Source organism: Colobus angolensis, unplaced genomic scaffold (genome assembly GCF_000951035.1).
Source record: "Colobus angolensis palliatus isolate OR3802 unplaced genomic scaffold, Cang.pa_1.0 Scaffold477, whole genome shotgun sequence".
NCBI classification, from domain to species: Eukaryota; Metazoa; Chordata; class Mammalia; order Primates; family Cercopithecidae; genus Colobus; species Colobus angolensis.
The window spans coordinates 630,743-650,781 of NW_012118232.1; the positions used below are offsets into that span (position 1 = coordinate 630,743).

A 20,039-nucleotide genomic window follows, 5' to 3' on the forward strand; every position below is an offset into this window, starting at 1 on the left:
GGTAGGGGTGACGTGAAGAAGACTGCCCTCCCCACCGCTCACTTGGCTCCCTGCCTTGTGTGTGCAGGCGTCCCTTGCCCAGCAGCTCTGCAGACAGCACATCATTGCAGGGCAGCACATCCTGGAGGACACAAGGACCCAACAAACGCGAAGGTGGTGGACGCTGGCCGGGCAGGAGATAACTGTCACCTTCAACCAATTCACGGTGAGGGAGAAGCCTCAGCCTGGGAACAAGAGGAGTCACAGCCTGGCAAGGGTGTGCAGGTGGGAGGGAGCCTCGGGACAGGGGGCTGGCATATGGGATCTGGCCAGATCTCTTGTGTCTCACCAGAAATACTCCTACAAGTACAAAGACCAGCCCCAGCAGACGTTCAACATCTACAAGGCCAACAACATAGCAGCCAATGGGGTCTTCCACGTGGTCACTGGCCTGCGGTGGCAGCCCCCCTCTGGGACCCCTGGGGATCCCAAGGTGAGCCAGCATCTTCCCTTCCCCTCACCTGTGATGCTGGGTGACCTCAGACCCCTGCAGAGAGCAGTGAGTGGCCAGGAGCCATTCTGCTCAGGGCTGGAGCATAGCTTCTCCCCCAGGGCTGAAGCAGCCTCACCCCCTTCCCTGGGGCCCTCACACTCATCCCCCCTTACAGAGAACTATTGGTCAGATCCTCGCCTCTACCGAGGCCTTCAGCCGCTTTGAAACCATCCTGGAGGTAAGCTCGGGGGAGGGGCCCTAGCTCATGTGGGCTTCTGGGCTTCTGGGCCAGGACTCATTATCCCAGATTCTGCCCTACAGTGACCTGGGGTTCTGAAGTAGCATGGCCTCTGCCCATGCCCCCATCCTCAAGCCTGAGGTTCTGTGGTAGCATGGACCCATTGCCCATGTCTCCTACTTACTCAGTGGGAGTTTCCTGCAGGCCAAAGGTGGCAGGGCCCAGGCAGGACTCAGAGGTGGAGGCTAGCCATGCAGCCCCCTGAGCCTCCCTTGCACCGCCACAGAACTGTGGGCTGCCCTCCATCCTGGACGGACCTGGGCCCTTCACAGTCTTTGCCCCAAGCAATGAGGCTGTGGACAGCTTGCGCGACGGCCGCCTGATCTACCTCTTCACAGCGGTAAGCTCAGCGGGAGAAGGGGCTGCAGGTATGGGGGCACCAGGACCTCCACACTACCCCACAGGTCCTCCAGGAGCCAAACCCTCTCTCCCCTGCCAGGGTCTCTCTAAACTGCAGGAGTTGGTGCGGTACCATATCTACAACCATGGCCAGGTGCAATGTCTTTTCTCTGGGGGGTGGCCAGCTTGCACCCAGTAGGGCTGCCTGCAGGTTCTGGACTTCCCCGAGGCCCCATCTCTTCTCCATCTCCCCTCCCTTCGCATCTGTTCTGCTATAGCACAGAGCCTGGGGACCAAGGGAGTGGCTTTGAGCCTCCTGGGCAGGACTGGGCATGGCCCCAAGGTGTGGCCAGAGCCCAGCCTAAAGCCACACTGTCCCTCGCCCCAGCTGACTGTTGAGAAGCTCATCTCCAAAGGTCGGATCCTCACCATGGCGAACCAGGTCCTGGCTGTGAACATCTCTGAGGAGGTGAAGTGCATGGACACCTGGGCGGATGGTGTGACTGGCAGTGACCAGCTGCCCACTTGGCCTCTCAGCCTTGTGTGCTCCGAGTCCCGTGGTGGGCAGGACACTGCTAGGCCCTGGTGGGGTCATGGGGAAGGAAGCAGGCAGAGATCAAATTCCTTTGCTGGAGCCCAGTGAGGGTTAAGGGGGAGTACTCCAAAGAGGAGCGTGGAGCACACAGTAGGGTTGCCCCATGTGGCAGAAGCCATGTGAGTAAGGGTCCGGAGGTTGGAGCAGTGTCGTTGGCCAGAGCTGAGGGAGAGGCGGCTGGCATGGCAGGCGGGGACTTCAGCATCTCACTGAGCTGCCTGTCTGCTCTAACTGGGCTGCAGGGGTGGAGGCGGGCAGCCCCACTGGGCCAAGGTCAGCCAGGCTGGGGGTTGGCAGTGGGTCTCTGCTGCAGGGGCGCATCCTGCTGGGACCCGAGGGAGTCCCACTGCAGAGGGTAGACGTGCTGGCCGCCAATGGCGTGATCCACATGCTGGATGGCATCCTGCTGCCCCCGACCATCCTGCCCATCCTGCCCAAGCACTGCAGCGAGGAGCAGCACAAGATCGTGGCGGTGAGCCTCGCCTGCACAGCCAGGACCCTGCTCACTAACCCTCGTCAGTGCTGGAGTGGCGATCCTTTTCCCAGGCAGAGGCATCAAGTCAGGGCTGGGCTGATGCCGGCTCTGAGGCCCTGTGGGAGACTCCCAAGGACCCACCTGTGCTTCCCCCACACTCACCCTCACCAGGACTATGATTCCATCTTTGAGATTTTTTTTTTTTTTTTTGAAGTAGGGTCTTGCTCTGTTGCGCAGGCTGGAGTGCAGTGGCACAATCCCAACTCACTGTGGCCTCCGCCTCCTGGGTTCAAGCGATTCTCCTGCCTCAGTCTTCCGAGCAGCTGGGATTACAGGCACTCACCATGCCTGGCTAATTTTTGTATTTTTAGTAGAGATGAGGTTTCACCATGTTGGCCAGGCTGGTCTCGAACCTCTGACCTCAGGTGATCCTCCCACCTTGGCCTCCCAAAGTGCTGGGATTACAGGTGTAAGCCACTGTGCCTGGCCTGAGATAACTCTTGCATCCTCCACCACTTCATCCCCTTTCACTCACTCTGTGCCTGCCTCTGGCCTCTCTGCTGTTTTCCAGAGACTCTAGCTCTGCCCGGCTCAGAGCCTCTGCCCCTGCTCTCCCCTGCCTGGAACACCAGTGCTGGACTTCCTGTGGTTGGCTCTTCTCATCCCCTAATCCCCACTCAATGTTCCCTTCTCTGGGTTTGCCAAGTAAATAAACGATGACTAACCCCTCTCCCCATCCTGCCCCTGCCCTACCCAGGGCTCCTGTGTGGACTGCCAAGCCCTGAACACCAGCACGTGTCCCCGCAACAGTGTGAAACTGGTGAGCACCCCTTGGCCCAGCCCTCAGGGCCTCCTGACTGCCTGTTGAGGTTTCTGCCCTGGGTCGCAGGGGTGGGTGGGGGAAGCAGAGGCTGGGAGGCTAGATCCGACCTGGAGGCTCAGTGCTTCACAGCCCCGCTGCACCAGGGTGGGAGTTCTGGACCCAGGGGGCAGAGGTCCCTTGACCAGGGCTGCCTAGCAAAGGGGCTAACCCAGAACCCACACCCGCTGACTGGCTTTGCATGGCCCACCCAGGACATCTTCCCCAAGGAGTGTGTCTACATCCATGACCCAACTGGGCTCAATGTGCTAAAGAAGGGCTGTGCCAGTTACTGCAACCAAACCGTCACGGTGAGCATGGGCACCTGTTGCTCCTTGGGGGCCCCCAAGCTGGGGCTGAGTGGGCTACCTTCCTCAGAGGATGCACTGCAGCCTAACGGTGGAAAAGGGGTCCCAGAGAAACCTTATCCACTCCCTCACTCTGGAGATGGGGCCAGGGAGCAGTGGCAGCCTGGGCAGGGACGGCATGGCCCCAGATGGTCTCTTGGACCTGCTCTGTCTCTTATAGGAACAAGGCTGCTGCAAAGGTTTTTTCGGGCCTGACTGCACACAGTGTCCTGGGGGCTTCTCCAACCCCTGCTATGGCAAAGGCAATGTGAGTCCTGTCCTCTCCTGGGGTGAGGTATGGGGAAGACAGGGACTCCTTCACCAGTTGGCCAGTGACTGGCCATGTGTCTGGGCCAAGCCTGCCACTCTCTGGCCTTGGGGTCCTCACATCCAGGCAATGGAAAGTTGGATCAAATTATTTCTCATATTTTAATTAAAAATAATTAGAGAGGCCAGGTGCAATGGCTCACACCTGTAATCCCAGCACATTGGGAGGCTGAGGCGGGTGGATCACTTGAGGTCAGGAGTTCAAGACCAGCCTGGTCAACATGGCAAAACCCTGTCTCTACTAAAAGTACAAAAATTAGCCTGGTGTCATGGCACACATCCACAATCCCAGCTACTCAGGAGGCTGAGGCAGGAAAATCACTTGAACCTGGGAGGCAGAGGTTGCAGTGAGCCAAGATCGCTCCACTGCACTCCAGCCTGGGTAACAGAGTGAGATTCCATCTCAAAATAATAATAATAATAATAATAATAATAATAATAATAATAAATAAGATAGATTTTTTTTGGCATTTATTTCCAAAAAGACTACTTGGCAGTAATTTTCTTTTGTGTTCTGTTTTTACCACTTTGTAATATCAGGGTTACTTTAGCACCTGGCTGTAGAACACAGGAGTTATGTGTTTCTGAATTGAGCAAATGTCACTTATAAAACCTCCAGGGCCAGGTGCCTTTAGGGGATAGGTCTTTGGTGGCATCAGTGATTCTGAAGATCCCTTCCAGGATGAGCTCTCATGGGTAGCAAGAGCTCAGAGCCAGCCCATGAAAGGAGGGGGTGTTGGGAGAAGGGATGTAGAGTCCCTTTCCCATGACTGATCCTGCCTCCTGCTCACTCTGTAGTGCAGTGATGGGATCCAGGGCAACGGGGCCTGCCTCTGCTTCCCAGACTACAAGGGCATCGCCTGCCACATCTGCTCCAACCCAAACAAGCATGGAGATCAGTGCCAGGAAGGTGGGTGGTCCTGGCTCAGGCCATCTCCTAGGGAGAAAAAAGTCTGGTTAGAAATGGGTCTGGGCCGGGCGCGGTGGCTCAAGCCTGTAATCCCAGCACTTTGAGAGGCCAAGACGGGCGGATCACAAGGTCAGGAGATCGAGACCATCCTGGCTAACACGGTGAAACCCTGTCTCTACTGAAAAATACAAAAACCGAGCCGGGCGAGGTGGTGGGCGCCTGTAGTCCCAGCTACTCGGGAGGCTGAGGCAGGAGAATGACGTAAACCCGGGAGGCGGAGCTTGCAGTGAGCTGAGATCCAGCCACTGCACTCCAGCCCGGGCGACAGAGCGAGACTCCGTCTCAAACAAAAAAAAAAAAAAAAAATGGGTCTGGGGGCTCTCAAGAAGGGAAATGAAGCCCCAGGAGGAGGGATGAAGGCCACAGGGAGTGGAGGAAGATTTGAGAACAGAAAGGAGATGCTGTCTGCTTCACCCATGCCAGGAAGGGAACTGTGGCTTAATTTAAAATATGTGGGACTTAGGCCAGACACACTGAAGAACTTCCTGATGGTGGTGTTGGGATCAGGGCAACTAGAATGGGATAATTGAAAGCTCCGAATGCCCCCCTCACATTTCATCTGCCTGCCCATTGAGTCTGAGATAACCTCTGATTTTTCCTCCCTGAAGTCAAATCTGTACTGGCTGCCCCACTCCCTATATCCCCCAAATCCATCCTGGCTCCCAGCCAGCCCTGCCTCCTGCTTCTCAGTTTCCCTGCTCCCATCTACTCCCTACAGACTGCGGCTGTGTCCATGGTCTCTGCGACAACCGCCCAGGCAGTGGGGGGGTGTGCCAGCAGGGCACGTGTGCCCCCGGCTTCAGCGGCCAGTTCTGCAACGAGTCCATGGGGGACTGTGGGCCCACAGGGCTGGCCCAGCACTGCCACCTGCATGCCCGCTGTGTTAGCCAGGAGGGTGTTGCCAGGTGAGGACTCACATCTTCTGTCTGCTCCACCTGTGACCTTTCGCACCTGAGGCTCACTGGAGCCTCCTCCTTCACCCAACCCCAGATGTCGCTGTCTTGATGGCTTTGAGGGTGATGGCTTCTCCTGCACACCCAGCAACCCCTGCTCCCACCCGGACCGTGGCGGCTGCTCAGAGAATGTCAGTCTCCTTGCTCCTTCCCTGGAGTTCTGACCCGGAGGCAGGAGGTGGGATGCCCTAGCCCTCTGCCTACGTTCCTGTGTCCCTGAGTTATTTGTATGGCTCTCATAGGCTGAGTGTGTCCCTGGGTCCCTGGGCACCCACCACTGCACGTGCCACAAAGGCTGGAGTGGGGATGGCCGCATCTGTGTGGCTATTGATGAGTGTGAGCTGGACGTGAGAGGTGGCTGCCACGCCGATGCCCTCTGCAGCTATGTGGGCCCCGGGCAGGTGAGGTGCAGCAGAGAAGGGGCGGGAGCCTTGGTTCCGGGGAACTCTCTCCCTGCCCCATCTGACTCCCGGAATGCAGAGTCAGTTGCTCAGGGTCTGGAACCTCAGGTGCAGATGAGAACCCAGTGCTGACATGCTGAGTAGTGGCATCTGGGATTCGCTCCTTCATCCATCCGCTCATTACTTTCCCAGGTGTTATCAGGCACTTGTTCCATGCTAGTCCCTGTTCTAGACATAGGGAATATGACACTGAGCAAAGCAGGAAGAGCCCCTGCCCATGGGAGTGACCTCCCCAAAACTTTAGCCTCATGGAAATCCAGCCCCAGAACTTTGCAGTGTCTGAATCTAGTCACCGGAGCTCAGAACCTGGAGCCTTCCATGCAGAGCATTTCAGGACTGGCGAACCAGTGTTCAGCCAGACATTGAAGACTGTCTAATGTGCCAAGTGGGAGGCCAGGCCTGGCTGGTCAGGGTCAGCCTCTGCGTGGCCAGGCCTGTGGGGCTCCCTGTTCTCCCAACTCCAAGGTGGCCTCTGGGCCTTGGCAGTAAGAACTGACAGGTGTAACAGCTGGAGCTCCAAACCCCATTAGGGCCTTAATTCAGAACAGAGGTGTTGAATGCACCAGTGAGATGCCCCCAACGTGCAAACAAGGGCACCTGAGATCTGAGGGGTCTCACCGGTCACTCACCTGCAATGTAGACAAGCCCAGGAGCACTGGCATTTGGTTGGGGGACCAGAGCAGCTGAGTAGAGTGGCAGGGGTGGAGGTGGGATCTGAGCCACTATCCTGGGGCCGGCCTTGGCAGATGCCTACCCACTTGCCACAAACTGTTAGCCTCAATGGCCCTGGCAGGGTCCCAGGCTCCAAGTGTAGGGGCACCAAGTCTCCACGGACACTTCTCTGCTAATGCTCTCACCTCCGTGGATTCATCCTGAGAGCCAGTCTCCCCTTAGGGCCTCTGTCTCCCCATCTGGAGCACAGATCTCTGAGATTAGGGCTGGGAGAATTTCCTCTGGGCTCTGGACAGGCCTCCCCGGGGGCAGTGCCCAGAGAGAGCCAAGTAATGGACAAAGAAAGGGTTGGATGCTCATCATGAGACAAGGCTGTCTGTTCCTAACCTCTCCAGAGCCGATGCACCTGCAAGCTGGGCTTTGCTGGGGACGGCTACCAGTGCAGCCCCATCGACCCCTGCCGGGCAGGCAATGGTGGCTGCCATGGCCTGGTAAGGGAGTGCAAGGCTCAGAGCCCTGGGGAGGCTTTCTGGGGTGGGCCTAAGCTGCAGCTCTCTCCCTCCCTCCCCATCTCTGGGTGTCTCTCTGTATACTGTCAGGATTAAGATCTTTTTTTTTTTTTTTTTTTTTTTTTTTTTTTGAGGCAGAGTCTCGCTCTGTCGCCCAGGCTGGAGTGCTGTGGCCGGATCTCAGCTCACTGCAAGCTCCGCCTCCTGGGTTCACGCCATTCTCCTGCCTCAGCCTCCCGAGTAGCTGGGATTATAGGCGCCCGCCACCTCACCCGGCTAGTTTTTTTTTTTTTTTTTTTTGTATTTTTTAGTAGAGACGGGGTTTCACCGTGTTAGCCAGGATGGTCTCGATCTCCTGACCTCGTGATCCGCCCATCTCGGCCTCCCAAAGTGCTGGGATTACAGGCTTGAGCCACCGCGCCCGGCCTAAGATCTTTCTAAACTTCAAATCCAACCATGTCACTCCTGTCCCGCTTCACCTGCCCCTGCCCAGCCTCCTCTCTCTGTTCCACTCCTGCCCCGCTTCCATTGTCCTTGGCTGCGCTGAGCTCCTTGCTGTCCCCTGCCCTTGCTCCACCCTACCACACCCCTGCCTCTGCAAGCCGCACCTGGGCCTGGCTAGCTCCTCCTGCTCTCAGCTCTGGCTCCAGAGGATACAGGGCCTCCTGGGTGCTCCCGCAGCCCTGAGCTCCCTCGTATCCACCTGGCGTGGGTAACGCTCGTGTCAAATGCCCAGTAATCCTGGGGAGCAGGGCTAGGCACACCGAAGGAGCGCTACCAACACAGACTGGGTGGCTGCAGAGCAAGGGGCAGGGGCTGGGGCTGGGTGGCTGGACAGGCAAAGAGATGGGGGAGGGAGGGACCCAGCTGCCATCTGGGTCTGAATGGAGGCCCTTTCTCACTCCCACCCCAGGCCACCTGCCGGGCAGTAGGGGGAGGTCAGCGGGTCTGCACGTGCCCCCCTGGCTTTGGGGGTGATGGCTTCAGCTGTTATGGAGACATCTTCCGGGTAAGGGGTGCTCAGACTCGTTTTCTGTCTTCTCTGTGCTTGGGGAGGAGCCCTCTCCGGCACCTCAGGTGGGAAAGGGGCACTGCTCAGGAACCGTGGTGGGGAAAGGCTTGAATTTGCCCTTGGTCGTGTGACCTCAGCCTTTTCCCTTCCCTTAGGAGCTGGAGGCAAATGCCCACTTCTCCGTCTTCTACCAGTGGTTTAAGGTAGGACAGGGCAGAATGCTGGGGTTGAGGGTTTAAATCCAGGAGGCCTGCCTGGATGGAGGGGTGCCATATAACATCTCCAAGAGTGTGAGGTTGGGGGCAGGCCTGGAGCCTAGAGCAGAGAATCTGAAGATGATGGCTGCCTTCCTCACTCCTCCTGCCCCTACCCGCTGTGTGCATGCAGAGTGCCGGCATCACGCTTCCTGCCGATCGCCAAGTCACAGCCCTAGTGCCCTCCGAGGCTGCCATCCGTCAGCTGAACCCTGAGGAACGAGCTTTCTGGTTGCAGCCAAGGATGCTGCCGAGCCTGGTCAGGTGGGGCTGCCATTGCCAGGCTGTGGGAGGGGGCTTCCTTGTGGGACCCAGCCCCTCCCTAGCGCGTCCTCAGCCTGGCAGGCACTCACCCCTTGGGGTGGGCCCAGTCCCGAAGGTCTCTGTAAGTTACACTAACCTGATTCCATGACCCCCCCCAAACTGTGCCCTGTCAGGGCCCATTTTCTCCAGGGTGCACTCTTCGAGGAGGAGCTGGCCCGGCTGGGTGGGCAGGAAGTGGCCACCCTGAACCCCACCACACGCTGGGAGATTCGCAACATTAGTGGGGTATGTGGTGAACTCTGGGCAGAAAAGGGGACGGGGGGGCATGGAAGGGAGCCTGAGTGGCTGCAGGCTGTCCCACATCAGAGGCCCCATGGGATGAGATTGGGGTCCCCTCGCCCTGCCCAGAGCCGGGCTCAAAGGATGTGCTCAGGACGCACTGCTGATCGGCACTGAGTCTCTGGGCCAGGAGTGACTGCCTGCAGGGGCTGTCTATCCATCTGAGTCTGCACATGCACAAGCGCCCCTCTCACCACGGACCCTGGGGAGAGTCTGTGTGCCCAGCTGGTGGATCCTGAGTCTGACTCAGGATCAGAGTCAGTTCCTGGGAGGAGCTTCTGTGCAGGACCCAGCTCATGGGCCAGCCTGCGGATCACCCGTGGGTGCCTGTGTGCCCGGCAGTCTCTCTGTTGGGGCTGTCCCACCTTTAAGGGTCTATCTGTGCTCACCTGTGGCTAAGCTCTGCTGCTGCCTTCCAGAGGGTCTGGGTGCAGAATGCCAGCGTGGACGTGGCTGACCTCCTTGCCACCAATGGTGTCCTACACATCCTCGGCCAGGTACAGCAGGAGGGTGTGTGCAGGGAACCTCGCAGGCAGGCCGTGAAGCAATGATATGCTGACCAGGCCCTGTGCTCTGTACCAGGTCTTACTGCCCCCCCGAGGGGATGTGCCCGGTGGGCAGGGGTTGCTGCAGCAGCTGGACTTGGTGCCTGCCTTCAGCCTCTTCCGGGAGTTGCTGCAGGTAAGGAAGGCTGGCAAGAGGCAACGTGCCTGCTCAGGGGACACTGTGCCCCAGGTCCAGAGGGAGCTGGTTGGCTCCCAGTATCAGGACTGACAACTAATATGCCCATCCCTGACCTCCACTCCATCCCTAGCGCCATAGGTTGGTATCCCAGATTGAGGCTGCCACTGCCTACACCATCTTTGTGCCCACCAACCGCTCCCTGGAGGCTCAGGGCAACAGCAGCCACCTGGTGAGGCCATGGGGCTGGGGCAATGGCAGGGAGGACAAAGGCACAGAGAGCGAGCCTCCCATCCCACCATGAAGGGACACGGTGGGTGCGGCATGCCGTCCAGGGCACTTGTTATCCTGGAGTCCCCTGACTTCTCTCCTTCTCTCCCAGGACGCAGACACGGTGCGGCACCATGTGATCCTGGGGGAGGCCCTCTCCATGGAAACCTTGCGGAAGGGTGGACACCGCAACTCCCTCCTGGGCCCTGCCCACTGGATCGTCTTCTACAACCACAGTGGCCAGGTTTGGGGGTCAGGGAGCAAGGAGACCCTAGCCTGGGCCCCTATCCCTGAAGATCCCTTCCCTTTGGAGTGTCCCCAGCTGTGAGCCTCCAACCTCCAACCTCTGCTCCAGGGAGTCCCCAGCCCTGGAGTACTGCCTGACCTTATAGCCCTGCCAGGTGAGGGTGGTGGGTGGGTGGATTCAGCCTCCATCCCTCTCCCCAGCCTGAGGTGAACCATGTGCCACTGGAAGGTCCCATGCTGGAGGCCCCTGGCCGCTCGCTGATTGGCCTGTCAGGGGTCCTGACGGTGGGCTCAAGTCGCTGCCTGCATAGCCACGCTGAGGCCCTGAGGGTGAGAGGCTGGGGTCAGAGGAAGGCCGGCACGGGAGTTCAGAGCTGGGAGCTGCTGGCTGGCCTGACTGGTGGGGAGGAGCGCATGGGTCAGCCTGTCCTGGAGGAAGGGCAGGGATCCAGGCCTGGACTGCCTGATGCCCCACCTTTTTTCCCTCTAGGAGAAATGTGTAAACTGCACCAGGAAATTCCGCTGCACTCAGGGCTTCCAGCTGCAGGTGAGACTGGGCTTAGCGTAGCTCTGTCCCTGCGTTGCCTGCCCTCACTTCTTCCAAGGTGCCCAATCCCCTCACCCTCCAGCCCAGCTTTGTTTGGCCCAGGCCTCCATGCACAGGGAACTGGGTGGCTGACGTCCCCATAGAGGCCTGGAGGGCTGGCGTGGCTCTACTGAGGGGAGACTCCCTCAGACTTGTGGCCCGAGGCTTGGATCCTGTCTGCCCTCTCCCATCGGTGTGCCTGTCTTGGTCCCTCTCTGACCCTTCTGCTGTTTTGCTCATCTGCCTGACACCTGTAGTCCATCTGTCTGTGTCCCCATTCATTGCCCTGCCCCTGCCCGAGCCACTGGCTGACCCCTCCTGCCTGTCCCCATTTCCAGGACACACCCAGGAAGAGCTGTGTCTACCGATCTGGCTTCTCCTTCTCCCGGGGCTGCTCTTACACATGTGCCAAGAAGATCCAGGTTTGCCCCAAGCCTGTCCGGAGAGAAGGAGGTGGGAGTGGGTGGGGCCCAGGGGGAGCCCAGTTTGGATCTTAAGGGCAGAAACTGGGCTGGGACTAGGGTGAGGCCAGAACCCAGAAGAAGGAGAGGGGAGAGAGGTCTGAAGTCAGAGGACTACTGTTTGTCCCTGTGTCCACTCCCCCGGGGGAGGGAGTGGAGACTGGGAGAAGAAGAAAGGGCAGTCTGGAGCTGGCTCCGTCAGCCAAACCCCAGAGGCAGCAACGGGGCCTGGCTCGGCCCCTCACTGTGGGATCTGGGTGCAGCTCTTCCTTGCTTGAGCCTCAGTTTCCCCACCCTGCCAGAGGGAGGGTTTTAGGAGTCATCTCTGTGTCTCTTTCGGCTCTGAGTTGCTCGTCCCTGGGTCTGGGGTTCTGAGGGGCTTTGCTCCGTGGCTCTGTGGCCCCGAGATGCCCCCGTTCCCCCTCCCCCGACACCTTGCTAGGCCTCTCTCAGCCTCTCTTCCACCCCCAACACCGACAGGTGCCGGACTGCTGTCCTGGTTTCTTTGGCACACTGTGTGAGCCATGCCCAGGAGGCCTGGGGGGGGTGTGCTCGGGCCATGGGCAGTGCCAGGACAGGTTCCTGGGCAGCGGGGAGTGCCACTGCCATGAGGGCTTCCATGGAACGGCCTGTGAGATGTGTGAGCTGGGCCGCTACGGGCCCAACTGCACCGGAGGTGAGGACTGGGGAGGGATGGGGGTGGGCTTCCTGGCAGCAGAGAGCAGCCTGGAGACCCCAGCCAGGACAAGATGGAGGCACTGGGAAACTCCTGTTCTCCTTTATCCCACTGCAGTGTGTGACTGTGCCCATGGGCTGTGCCAGGAGGGGCTGCAAGGGGACGGAAGCTGTGTCTGTAACGTGGGCTGGCAGGGCCTCCGCTGTGACCAGAGTGAGTGGGTCCCAAGGGGGAGGGGGCAGATGGCTACTGAGGAGGCTGTTCCTGGGTCTGAATGACCAGAGTCATCCTCCTGCCCCCCAGAAGTCACCAGTCCTCAGTGCCTTAGGAAGTGCGACCCCAATGCCAAGTGAGTAGGCCCAGCCTGAGGCAGGTGGGTGAGTGGCGGGGAGCCCGGGGGTCAAGGCACGGCTGGACAGGCATGGGCTCAGCCACTACCACCTCTCCCAGCTGCGTGCAGGACTCGGCCGGAGCCTCCACCTGCGCCTGTGCTGCGGGATACTCCGGCAATGGCGTCTTCTGTTCAGGTCCAGCCACATGGACGCCCAGAGCCCTCTCTGAACTTTTGGGGTGGCTGTCCCCACAGAGCCCCCTTCATTTCCTCTAGGCCCAGCCCCCCTCACTGTCCCATCTCGGGACTCACCCTTCCCTCTGACCTTTTCCTTTCTCTCATGCCCTCCTCTCCTGTCCTGCCCCTGGCCCCGTGCCTACTCCTAAGGACTCTCTGGGACCATCTCCCCCTAGAGGTGGACCCCTGTGCCCATGGCCATGGAGGCTGCTCCCCTCATGCCAACTGTACCAAGGTGGCACCCGGCCAGCGGACATGCACCTGCCAGGATGGCTACATGGGTGATGGGGAGCTGTGCCAGGGTGAGACTAGGCCCCCAACCTGGGTTGTATGTGGGGCTAGGGGTCTGGTTTCAGTGATCTGAGTCAGATTAGGAAGGGCTGAGGGGCATGTGGGACTTGTGGGGACTGGGGGTGCTGAGAGAGGAGGGGGTGAGACAGATGGTACAGAGGACAGATGAAGGGGGTCCTCTAAGGGCCACCCCCATCCCAGTGTCTCTTCCCCCAGAAATTAACAGCTGTCTCATCCACCACGGGGGCTGCCACATTCATGCTGAGTGCATCCCCACTGGCCCCCAGCAGGTCAGCATGGCAGGGTTGGACTCGGGGGGTCATGCCATGCCCTCACAGGATGGGGCCTCCCTTCAGGGCAGGCCCAGGGAGGGGGTGACCCTTTTACACAGGGTGCTGGCCAGCTGTTGGCTCCCAGCAGCCCCACTGATCAAGACTGGGGACAGGTCTCCTGCAGCTGCCGCCAGGGTTACAGTGGGGATGGCATCCGGACCTGCGAGCTCCTGGACCCCTGCTCTAAGGTCAGGCACCTAGTCCCACCCTCCTTCACTGAGGAGAAGGAGAGGGGACTGAGGCAGGAACCAGCCCTCCTCACCTCCAGCAGGGTCCTAAGGACCTCTGCAGGGTGGGCTATTCTCCCCTGAAGCTCGAGTTTGATCAGTAGCAAATAGGATCTAGGGGGCTGAGCAGGGGCCTTCATGGCCTCTTTCACAGGGCTGAGTGGGGTAGAGAAGTCCTGGAAGCCACTGATATCTTCCTCTCCTGTCCCTGCCTCAGAACAATGGAGGTTGCAGTCCATATGCCACCTGCAAAAGCACAGGGGATGGCCAGAGGACATGTACCTGTGACACAGCCAACACCGTGGGGGACGGTCTCACCTGCCGTGCCCGGGTCGGCCTGGTAATGATGCCCAAGTCAGACTCCTGATCTGGTCTTGCCTGTGCCCCATGGGCCTGACCCGTGGTCTTGGCAAAGCCCCGATTTGATCCTGATCTTGGCCCTGACCATGACACTGAGCCTGACCTCTGACTGTACCTGGGCCTGACCCCAGCTATGACCCACGAAACTAGTCCTGACCCCAACTCAGACCCCGCGGCTTTCCTTTCCTCATGTCTGCCTTGGCTAGACCTTGGGCTGCAGGTGCTGGGACAGGCACCAGGCCCTGAGTGGGGGCTGCCCCAAATCTGAGCTGAACCTCGCCCCCCCAGGAGCTCCTGAGGGATAAGCATGCCTCATTCTTCAGCCTCCGCCTCCTGGTGAGTGGCCAGCTTGGGCCTCTGTGACCTGCAAGTCCCACCCGTCTCTGGGCTTCTGTTCCCATCTGGTCAGGGGGTTGGCTGGTTTGTTCTCTCTGAGTCCAAGTCTTCCCCAGGAGATCCATGGAGGCCTCAGGCTTCTCCCCTTCCACTCACGCTGTTGCTGCCTCCCTCAGGAATACAAGGAGCTCAAGGGCGATGGTCCTTTCACCATCTTCGTGCCGCACGCAGATCTAATGAGCAACCTGTCGCAGGTATGCAGCCCCCAGAGCGACGCTGGGCAGGGCTGGGCGCTCTGGTGGTGGCCCTGCGTGGGCTGAGGCGACAGTCAGGGACCCCACTCCCCTTGCCCCAGGATGAGCTGGCTCGGATTCGTGCTCATCGCCAGCTGGTGTTTCGCTACCACGTGGTTGGCTGCCGGCGGCTGCGGAGCGAGGACCTGCTGGAGCAGGGGTACGCCACAGCGCTCTCGGGGCACCCACTGCGCTTCAGCGAGAGGGAGGTGAGCCCCGGCTCTGGCCTGCCTCGCCCCGCCCCTGCGCGCCTGTGCCCGGGCCCCACGTAGTCAAGACCCTCACCTACCCCAGCCAGCAGGCGCCTCGCGGAGACAGAGCTCAGTCCAGCCCCAGAGGCCGCCCGCGACCTGGCCCTCGCCCACTGCCGGGGGCCTCTCCTGCCCAGGGCCCTTACGTCCTTCTGAGGACTGAGTCCCGCCCCCTGCCCTGACTCCGCCCCAGACCCCGCCCACCTCTTGTCCTGGTCCTGAACCCGGGACTGCCTGCACCCTAAGACTCGCCCAACCCAGGCTCCGCCCACACCTCAGGCCCTGACAGCTTCCAAGTACCCCACCCATCTGCTTCATCAGTCCTATGCCCCGCCCCCAGGGCAGCATATACCTCAATGACTTCGCGCGTGTGGTGAGCAGCGACCATGAGGCCGTTAATGGCATCCTGCACTTCATCGACCATGTCCTGCTGCCCCCCGACGCGCTGCACTGGGAGCCGGATGATGAACCCATCCCAAGGGTATGACAGGCACGGGCCTGGGAGGTGGAAGGCAGGCAGCTGGGGGCCTGGGATCCTCCCTTCCCGCCTGGCCTAGCTATTTATGAGAGCCTTTCCTCAGAGAAATGTCACCGCTGCTGCCCAGGGCTTCGGTTACAAGATCTTCAGCGGCCTCCTGAAGGTACTGCTCCCGTGTGGGCCTGTCATTGTGGACACATATGCTCGTGGAAGTGTGTACAAGTGTGTATGCGTACCTGTGCGTGCATGCCCACCTGTGTGCCCACTGTCCTATGCAAGCCTGTGTGAACTCACGTGTGCACAAGCCACATCTGCAGGCTGAGCACACGGGTGTGCTTATGTGTGCCCGCATTTCTGACAGCAGTGTGCACAGTTGAGATGTGTGCACATACATTCCTGCCTGGGATGGTCCCAGATGAGAGTGGGTGAGTGTGGAGCCCCTTCCTTCTCTGTGGCACAGCTCCGTGCCTTTGCTCACTAGTCTCTGACTGGGCTGCGACTGCTACACCTTTGCTGCACCCCACAGGTGGCCAGCCTCCTGCCCCTGCTACGAGAGGCATCCCATAGGCCCTTCACAATGCTGTGGCCCACAGACGCCGCCTTTCGAGCCCTGCCTCCGGATCGCCAGGCCTGGCTGTACCATGAGGACCACCGTGACAAGCTAGCAGCCATTCTGCGGGGCCACATGATCCGCAATGTCGAGGTGGGTACAGCCTCCAACTTTGGTTCTCACTGTCTGCAGCTCAGCCTGCCTCTCCACCTCCAATCATGATTCCACCTGCTCAGGCCTTGGCATCTGACCTGCCCAACCTGGGCCCACTTCGAACCATGCATGGGACCCCCATCTCTTTCTCCTGCAGCCGAATGCGGCCCGTGAGTCTGGGGAGAGGGCTTGGATGAGGGGAGTAGGAGGCAGGGGCCCTGGCAGTGGAGCTGGAGTGCACCTGTGACCCCCGCATACCTCACATTCTCTCCTTGCAGGGTGAGCTCATGGTGGGTGAGGATGATGCCCGCATTGTGCAGCGGCACTTGCCCTTTGAGGGTGGCCTGGCCTATGGCATCGACCAGCTGCTGGAGCCACCTGGCCTTGGTGCTCGCTGTGACCACTTTGAGACCCGGCCCCTGCGACTGGTGAGGGAGGCCAGAGGCAGACGGGTAGAAGCCCACCCGCCTGTGGTGTCCGTCCATCTGACTTTGCTGTGTTGGCTTCCCTCCCTTCCAGAACACTTGCAGTATCTGTGGGCTGGAGCCACCCTGTCCTGAGGGGTCACAGGAGCAGGTACAGGGCTAGGGGCTGAGTGGGGGTGGTGGTGTGGGGGCAGGCAGAGCCCAAGGACCACCAAACTCAGAACCACCCAACTGCGGCCTGACTCCTTTGGCCCAGGGCAGCCCTGAGGCCTGCTGGCGCTTCTACCCGAAGTTCTGGACGTCCCCTCCACTGCGCTCTTTGGGATTACGCAGCGTCTGGATCCAGCACAGCCTTTGGGCTAGGCCCCAAGGCCTGGGCAGGGGCTGCCACCGCAATTGTGTCACCACCACCTGGAAGCCCAGCTGCTGCCCTGGTCACTATGGCAGTGAGTGCCAAGGTGAGCATTGCAGACACTGTTGACTGGCTCCTCTGTTCCCCAAGAGAGCCAAGGCACAGCTCTGGCCATTGTCCCTGAGAGAGTGTTGGGGCATCCAGGGCTGGGGAGCTCTGGGTGGTGAGTAGATTTTACTAGCAGGAGTGCTGGGAGAGGCAGGGTGGGAGTGTGGACGGTGCAGAACCTGGGGAGGAGTGCTGGGGGGTCTGGATGTTCTCCAGGACACAGGCCTGGAGGGATCTTAGCAGTGTGGGGACGTGGGTTGGGGACAGATGGCAGGGCTAGGCTGGAGGTACATGTATGGGGGTCCTGGTGAGAGCCTCTGGCCCCACCTCACTTCTCCTACCCCATCCCCAGCTTGCCCTGGCGGCCCCAGCAGCCCTTGTAGTGACCGTGGCATGTGCATGGACGGCATGAGTGGCAGTGGGCAGTGTCTGTGCCATTCAGGTTTTGCTGGGACAGCCTGTGAACTCTGTGCACCGGGTGCCTTTGGGCCCCATTGTCAAGGTGGGCCGTCCCTGCCTGCCCCACGACCCGATTCCTTTGGCCCTTGTGGGTCAATCTTTATCTTCCTGCCTGTCCCTCTCCCCAGCCTGCCGCTGCACTGTGCATGGCCGCTGTGATGAGGGCCTTGGGGGCTCTGGCTCCTGCTTCTGTGATGAAGGCTGGACTGGGTCACACTGTGAGGTGCAACTGGGTGAGTAGCCCCGTGCTTGTGCCCACCCTGCACACTTGTGTACATGTGCACACATCAGTAAAGGCACCAAGGGTGGGTGGAACGGGCAGAGGCCAGTAAGGCAACTACTAACCTGGTTCTGGGGGCTGGGCCCTGGGGGACAGAGCTGCAGCCTGTGTGTACCCCACCCTGTGCACCCAAGGCTGTGTGCCGTGCAGGCAACAGCTGCGAGTGCAGCCTGGGCTACGAAGGGGATGGCCGCGTGTGTACAGGTAAGCAGGTGGGTGGGGACACGGAGGTGGGAGGTCTCCACTCTCCTGCAGTCACTGGACCCAACCACCGCCTCCCTGCCCTCAGTGGCAGACCTGTGCCAGGATGGACATGGTGGCTGCAGTGAGCACGCCAACTGCAGCCAGGTAGGAACAGCGGTCACTTGTACCTGCCTGCCTGACTACGAGGGTGATGGCTGGAGCTGCCGGGCCCGCAACCCCTGCACAGATGGCCACCGTGGGGGCTGCAGCGAGCATGCCGACTGCTTAAGCACCGGTCTGGTGAGCAGGTTGGGGAGCCGAGCAGCCAGGGTGGGGAGGCCTGGCAGACCTTCCGACCTCTGAGGGGCGAAGGGCGCCCACTACTCTCCCCAACCACAGAACACACGGCGCTGTGAGTGCCACGCAGGCTATGTAGGCGATGGACTGCAGTGTCTGGAGGAGTTGGAACCGCCTGTGGACCGCTGCCTGGGCCGGCCACCACCCTGCCACTCAGATGCTGTGTGCACTGATCTGCATTTCCAGGGTGTGTCCCCTGCCCACTCCCAGTACCCATTTCATCCCTCAGAGCTGGCCAGCTGACCATGCACCCCTCTATTCTGCAGAGAAACGGGCTGGTGTCTTCCACCTCCAGGCCACCAGCGGCCCTTATGGTCTGAACTTTTCGGAGGCTGAGGCGGCATGCAAAGCCCAGGGAGCCGTCCTTGCTTCACTCCCTCAGCTCTCTGCTGCCCAGCAGGTGTGTGGGGCCCAGAAGTTGGGGCCAAATGTTGGGGGAGGCCTTGACTGGGTCTTGGGTCTCAGCATCCCCTCCTGTTCCTACAGCTGGGCTTCCACCTGTGCCTCATGGGCTGGCTGGCCAACGGCTCCACTGCCCACCCTGTGGTTTTCCCTGTGGCGGACTGTGGCAATGGTCGGGTGGGCATAGTCAGCCTGGGTGCCCGCAAGAACCTCTCGGAGCGCTGGGATGCCTACTGCTTCCGCGTGCAAGGTGCATCCACCCCACCAAACCCTACTTCCCCGGCTCTGCCCCTTCCCACCAATCCGCTGAGCCACTGACCTGCCTTTCCTGCAGATGTGGCCTGCCGATGCCGAGATGGCTTCGTGGGTGACGGGATCAGCACATGCAATGGGAAGTTGTTGGATGTGCTGGCTGCCACTGCCAACTTCTCCACCTTCTATGGGGTGTGTGGGGCCCAGCCTTGAGGGTGGGAGGGTGCTGGGATCCCTGAGCAGGGAGCCTGCTCACAGTTCTGTCTTTCCACCATGCCAGATGCTACTGGGCTATGCCAATGCCACCCAGCGGGGTCTCGACTTCCTGGACTTCCTGGATGATGAACTCACGTATAAGACACTCTTTGTCCCAGTCAATGAAGGCTTTGTGGACAACATGGTAACCAGGAGGGGTGTGGGCAGAGCAGACCCCAAATTGGCCATCTCCATCTGGCCCAGGCCAACAGGCCTTGCTCTGCCCACAGACGCTGAGTGGCCCAGACTTGGAGCTGCACGCCTCCAACGCCACCCTCCTAAGTGCCAACGCCAGCCAGGGGAAGTTGCTTCCAGCTCACTCAGGCCTCAGCCTCATCATCAGTGATGCAGGACCCGACAACAGTTCCTGGGCCCCTGTGGTGAGTCTGGCAACTGTCCCACCCTGTTGGCCCTGGCTCTTGCTCACCATGGGCTTGACTCTGGTCTCCCTGCAGGCCCCGGGGACAGTTGTGGTTAGCCGTGTCATCGTGTGGGACATCATGGCCTTCAATGGCATCATCCATGCTCTGGCCAGCCCCCTCCTGGCACCCCCACAGCCTGTAAGTTGGGGAATGGGGAGGCAGAGCCCTTCCTGGCATCCCCACAACCTGTCAGCCTGGGGAAGGTGGTGGGACAGCTCCCGCCAGGTCAGTACTCTCCCTGTTCGTAGCAGGCAGTGCTGGCGCCCGCAGCCCCACCTGTGGCGGCAGGCGTGGGGGCTGTGCTTGCTGCTGGAGCTCTGCTTGGCCTGGTGGCTGGAGCTCTCTACCTCCGTGCCCGAGGCAAGCCCACGGGATTTGGCTTCTCTGCCTTCCAGGTAGGGCTGGGTTGGGGCTGCCATGGCGGATCCTTGGGTCTCGCTCAAGGTGCCTTGCCACTCACCCCTCTGCTACTCCCAGGCGGAAGAGGATGCTGCTGACGACTTCTCACCATGGCAAGAAGGGACCAACCCCACCCTGGTCTCTGTCCCCAACCCTGTCTTTGGCAGTGACACCTTTTGTGAACCTTTCAATGTGAGCATGGAAGCGTGGCGGATGTGGGATGGGCCCAGGCCCCGGCCA

At 60.3% G+C, this 20,039-nt stretch overlaps 1 protein-coding gene across 1 annotated transcript in view; it reads left to right on the forward strand.

Moving 5' to 3' along the window:
• STAB1 (stabilin 1) overlaps positions 1 to 20,039 on the forward strand; it is a 29,861-nt gene that overhangs the window by 9,582 nt on the left and 240 nt on the right. Inside the window, exons 12-68 of the mRNA XM_011958860.1 lie at positions 68 to 205; positions 332 to 472; positions 648 to 710; positions 997 to 1,110; positions 1,210 to 1,263; positions 1,498 to 1,578; positions 2,018 to 2,176; positions 2,937 to 2,999; positions 3,254 to 3,349; positions 3,567 to 3,653; positions 4,511 to 4,622; positions 5,401 to 5,587; positions 5,673 to 5,766; positions 5,878 to 6,036; positions 7,164 to 7,259; positions 8,191 to 8,286; positions 8,445 to 8,492; positions 8,677 to 8,807; positions 8,981 to 9,092; positions 9,566 to 9,643; positions 9,729 to 9,827; positions 9,961 to 10,059; positions 10,210 to 10,341; positions 10,545 to 10,673; positions 10,834 to 10,890; positions 11,268 to 11,351; positions 11,871 to 12,066; positions 12,184 to 12,279; positions 12,370 to 12,415; positions 12,517 to 12,593; positions 12,811 to 12,936; positions 13,142 to 13,215; positions 13,371 to 13,445; positions 13,702 to 13,824; positions 14,133 to 14,180; positions 14,357 to 14,434; positions 14,536 to 14,682; positions 15,065 to 15,205; positions 15,306 to 15,365; positions 15,729 to 15,905; positions 15,989 to 16,075; positions 16,184 to 16,333; positions 16,425 to 16,481; positions 16,587 to 16,788; positions 17,143 to 17,292; positions 17,378 to 17,482; positions 17,626 to 17,733; positions 17,819 to 18,012; positions 18,112 to 18,256; positions 18,336 to 18,469; positions 18,556 to 18,721; positions 18,806 to 18,915; positions 19,004 to 19,123; positions 19,209 to 19,358; positions 19,434 to 19,538; positions 19,649 to 19,795; positions 19,878 to 19,991. Coding sequence (XP_011814250.1) covers positions 68 to 205; positions 332 to 472; positions 648 to 710; positions 997 to 1,110; positions 1,210 to 1,263; positions 1,498 to 1,578; positions 2,018 to 2,176; positions 2,937 to 2,999; positions 3,254 to 3,349; positions 3,567 to 3,653; positions 4,511 to 4,622; positions 5,401 to 5,587; positions 5,673 to 5,766; positions 5,878 to 6,036; positions 7,164 to 7,259; positions 8,191 to 8,286; positions 8,445 to 8,492; positions 8,677 to 8,807; positions 8,981 to 9,092; positions 9,566 to 9,643; positions 9,729 to 9,827; positions 9,961 to 10,059; positions 10,210 to 10,341; positions 10,545 to 10,673; positions 10,834 to 10,890; positions 11,268 to 11,351; positions 11,871 to 12,066; positions 12,184 to 12,279; positions 12,370 to 12,415; positions 12,517 to 12,593; positions 12,811 to 12,936; positions 13,142 to 13,215; positions 13,371 to 13,445; positions 13,702 to 13,824; positions 14,133 to 14,180; positions 14,357 to 14,434; positions 14,536 to 14,682; positions 15,065 to 15,205; positions 15,306 to 15,365; positions 15,729 to 15,905; positions 15,989 to 16,075; positions 16,184 to 16,333; positions 16,425 to 16,481; positions 16,587 to 16,788; positions 17,143 to 17,292; positions 17,378 to 17,482; positions 17,626 to 17,733; positions 17,819 to 18,012; positions 18,112 to 18,256; positions 18,336 to 18,469; positions 18,556 to 18,721; positions 18,806 to 18,915; positions 19,004 to 19,123; positions 19,209 to 19,358; positions 19,434 to 19,538; positions 19,649 to 19,795; positions 19,878 to 19,991 — 6,417 coding nt within the window. The remainder of the gene's footprint in view (positions 1 to 67; positions 206 to 331; positions 473 to 647; positions 711 to 996; positions 1,111 to 1,209; positions 1,264 to 1,497; positions 1,579 to 2,017; positions 2,177 to 2,936; positions 3,000 to 3,253; positions 3,350 to 3,566; positions 3,654 to 4,510; positions 4,623 to 5,400; positions 5,588 to 5,672; positions 5,767 to 5,877; positions 6,037 to 7,163; positions 7,260 to 8,190; positions 8,287 to 8,444; positions 8,493 to 8,676; positions 8,808 to 8,980; positions 9,093 to 9,565; positions 9,644 to 9,728; positions 9,828 to 9,960; positions 10,060 to 10,209; positions 10,342 to 10,544; positions 10,674 to 10,833; positions 10,891 to 11,267; positions 11,352 to 11,870; positions 12,067 to 12,183; positions 12,280 to 12,369; positions 12,416 to 12,516; positions 12,594 to 12,810; positions 12,937 to 13,141; positions 13,216 to 13,370; positions 13,446 to 13,701; positions 13,825 to 14,132; positions 14,181 to 14,356; positions 14,435 to 14,535; positions 14,683 to 15,064; positions 15,206 to 15,305; positions 15,366 to 15,728; positions 15,906 to 15,988; positions 16,076 to 16,183; positions 16,334 to 16,424; positions 16,482 to 16,586; positions 16,789 to 17,142; positions 17,293 to 17,377; positions 17,483 to 17,625; positions 17,734 to 17,818; positions 18,013 to 18,111; positions 18,257 to 18,335; positions 18,470 to 18,555; positions 18,722 to 18,805; positions 18,916 to 19,003; positions 19,124 to 19,208; positions 19,359 to 19,433; positions 19,539 to 19,648; positions 19,796 to 19,877; positions 19,992 to 20,039) is intronic.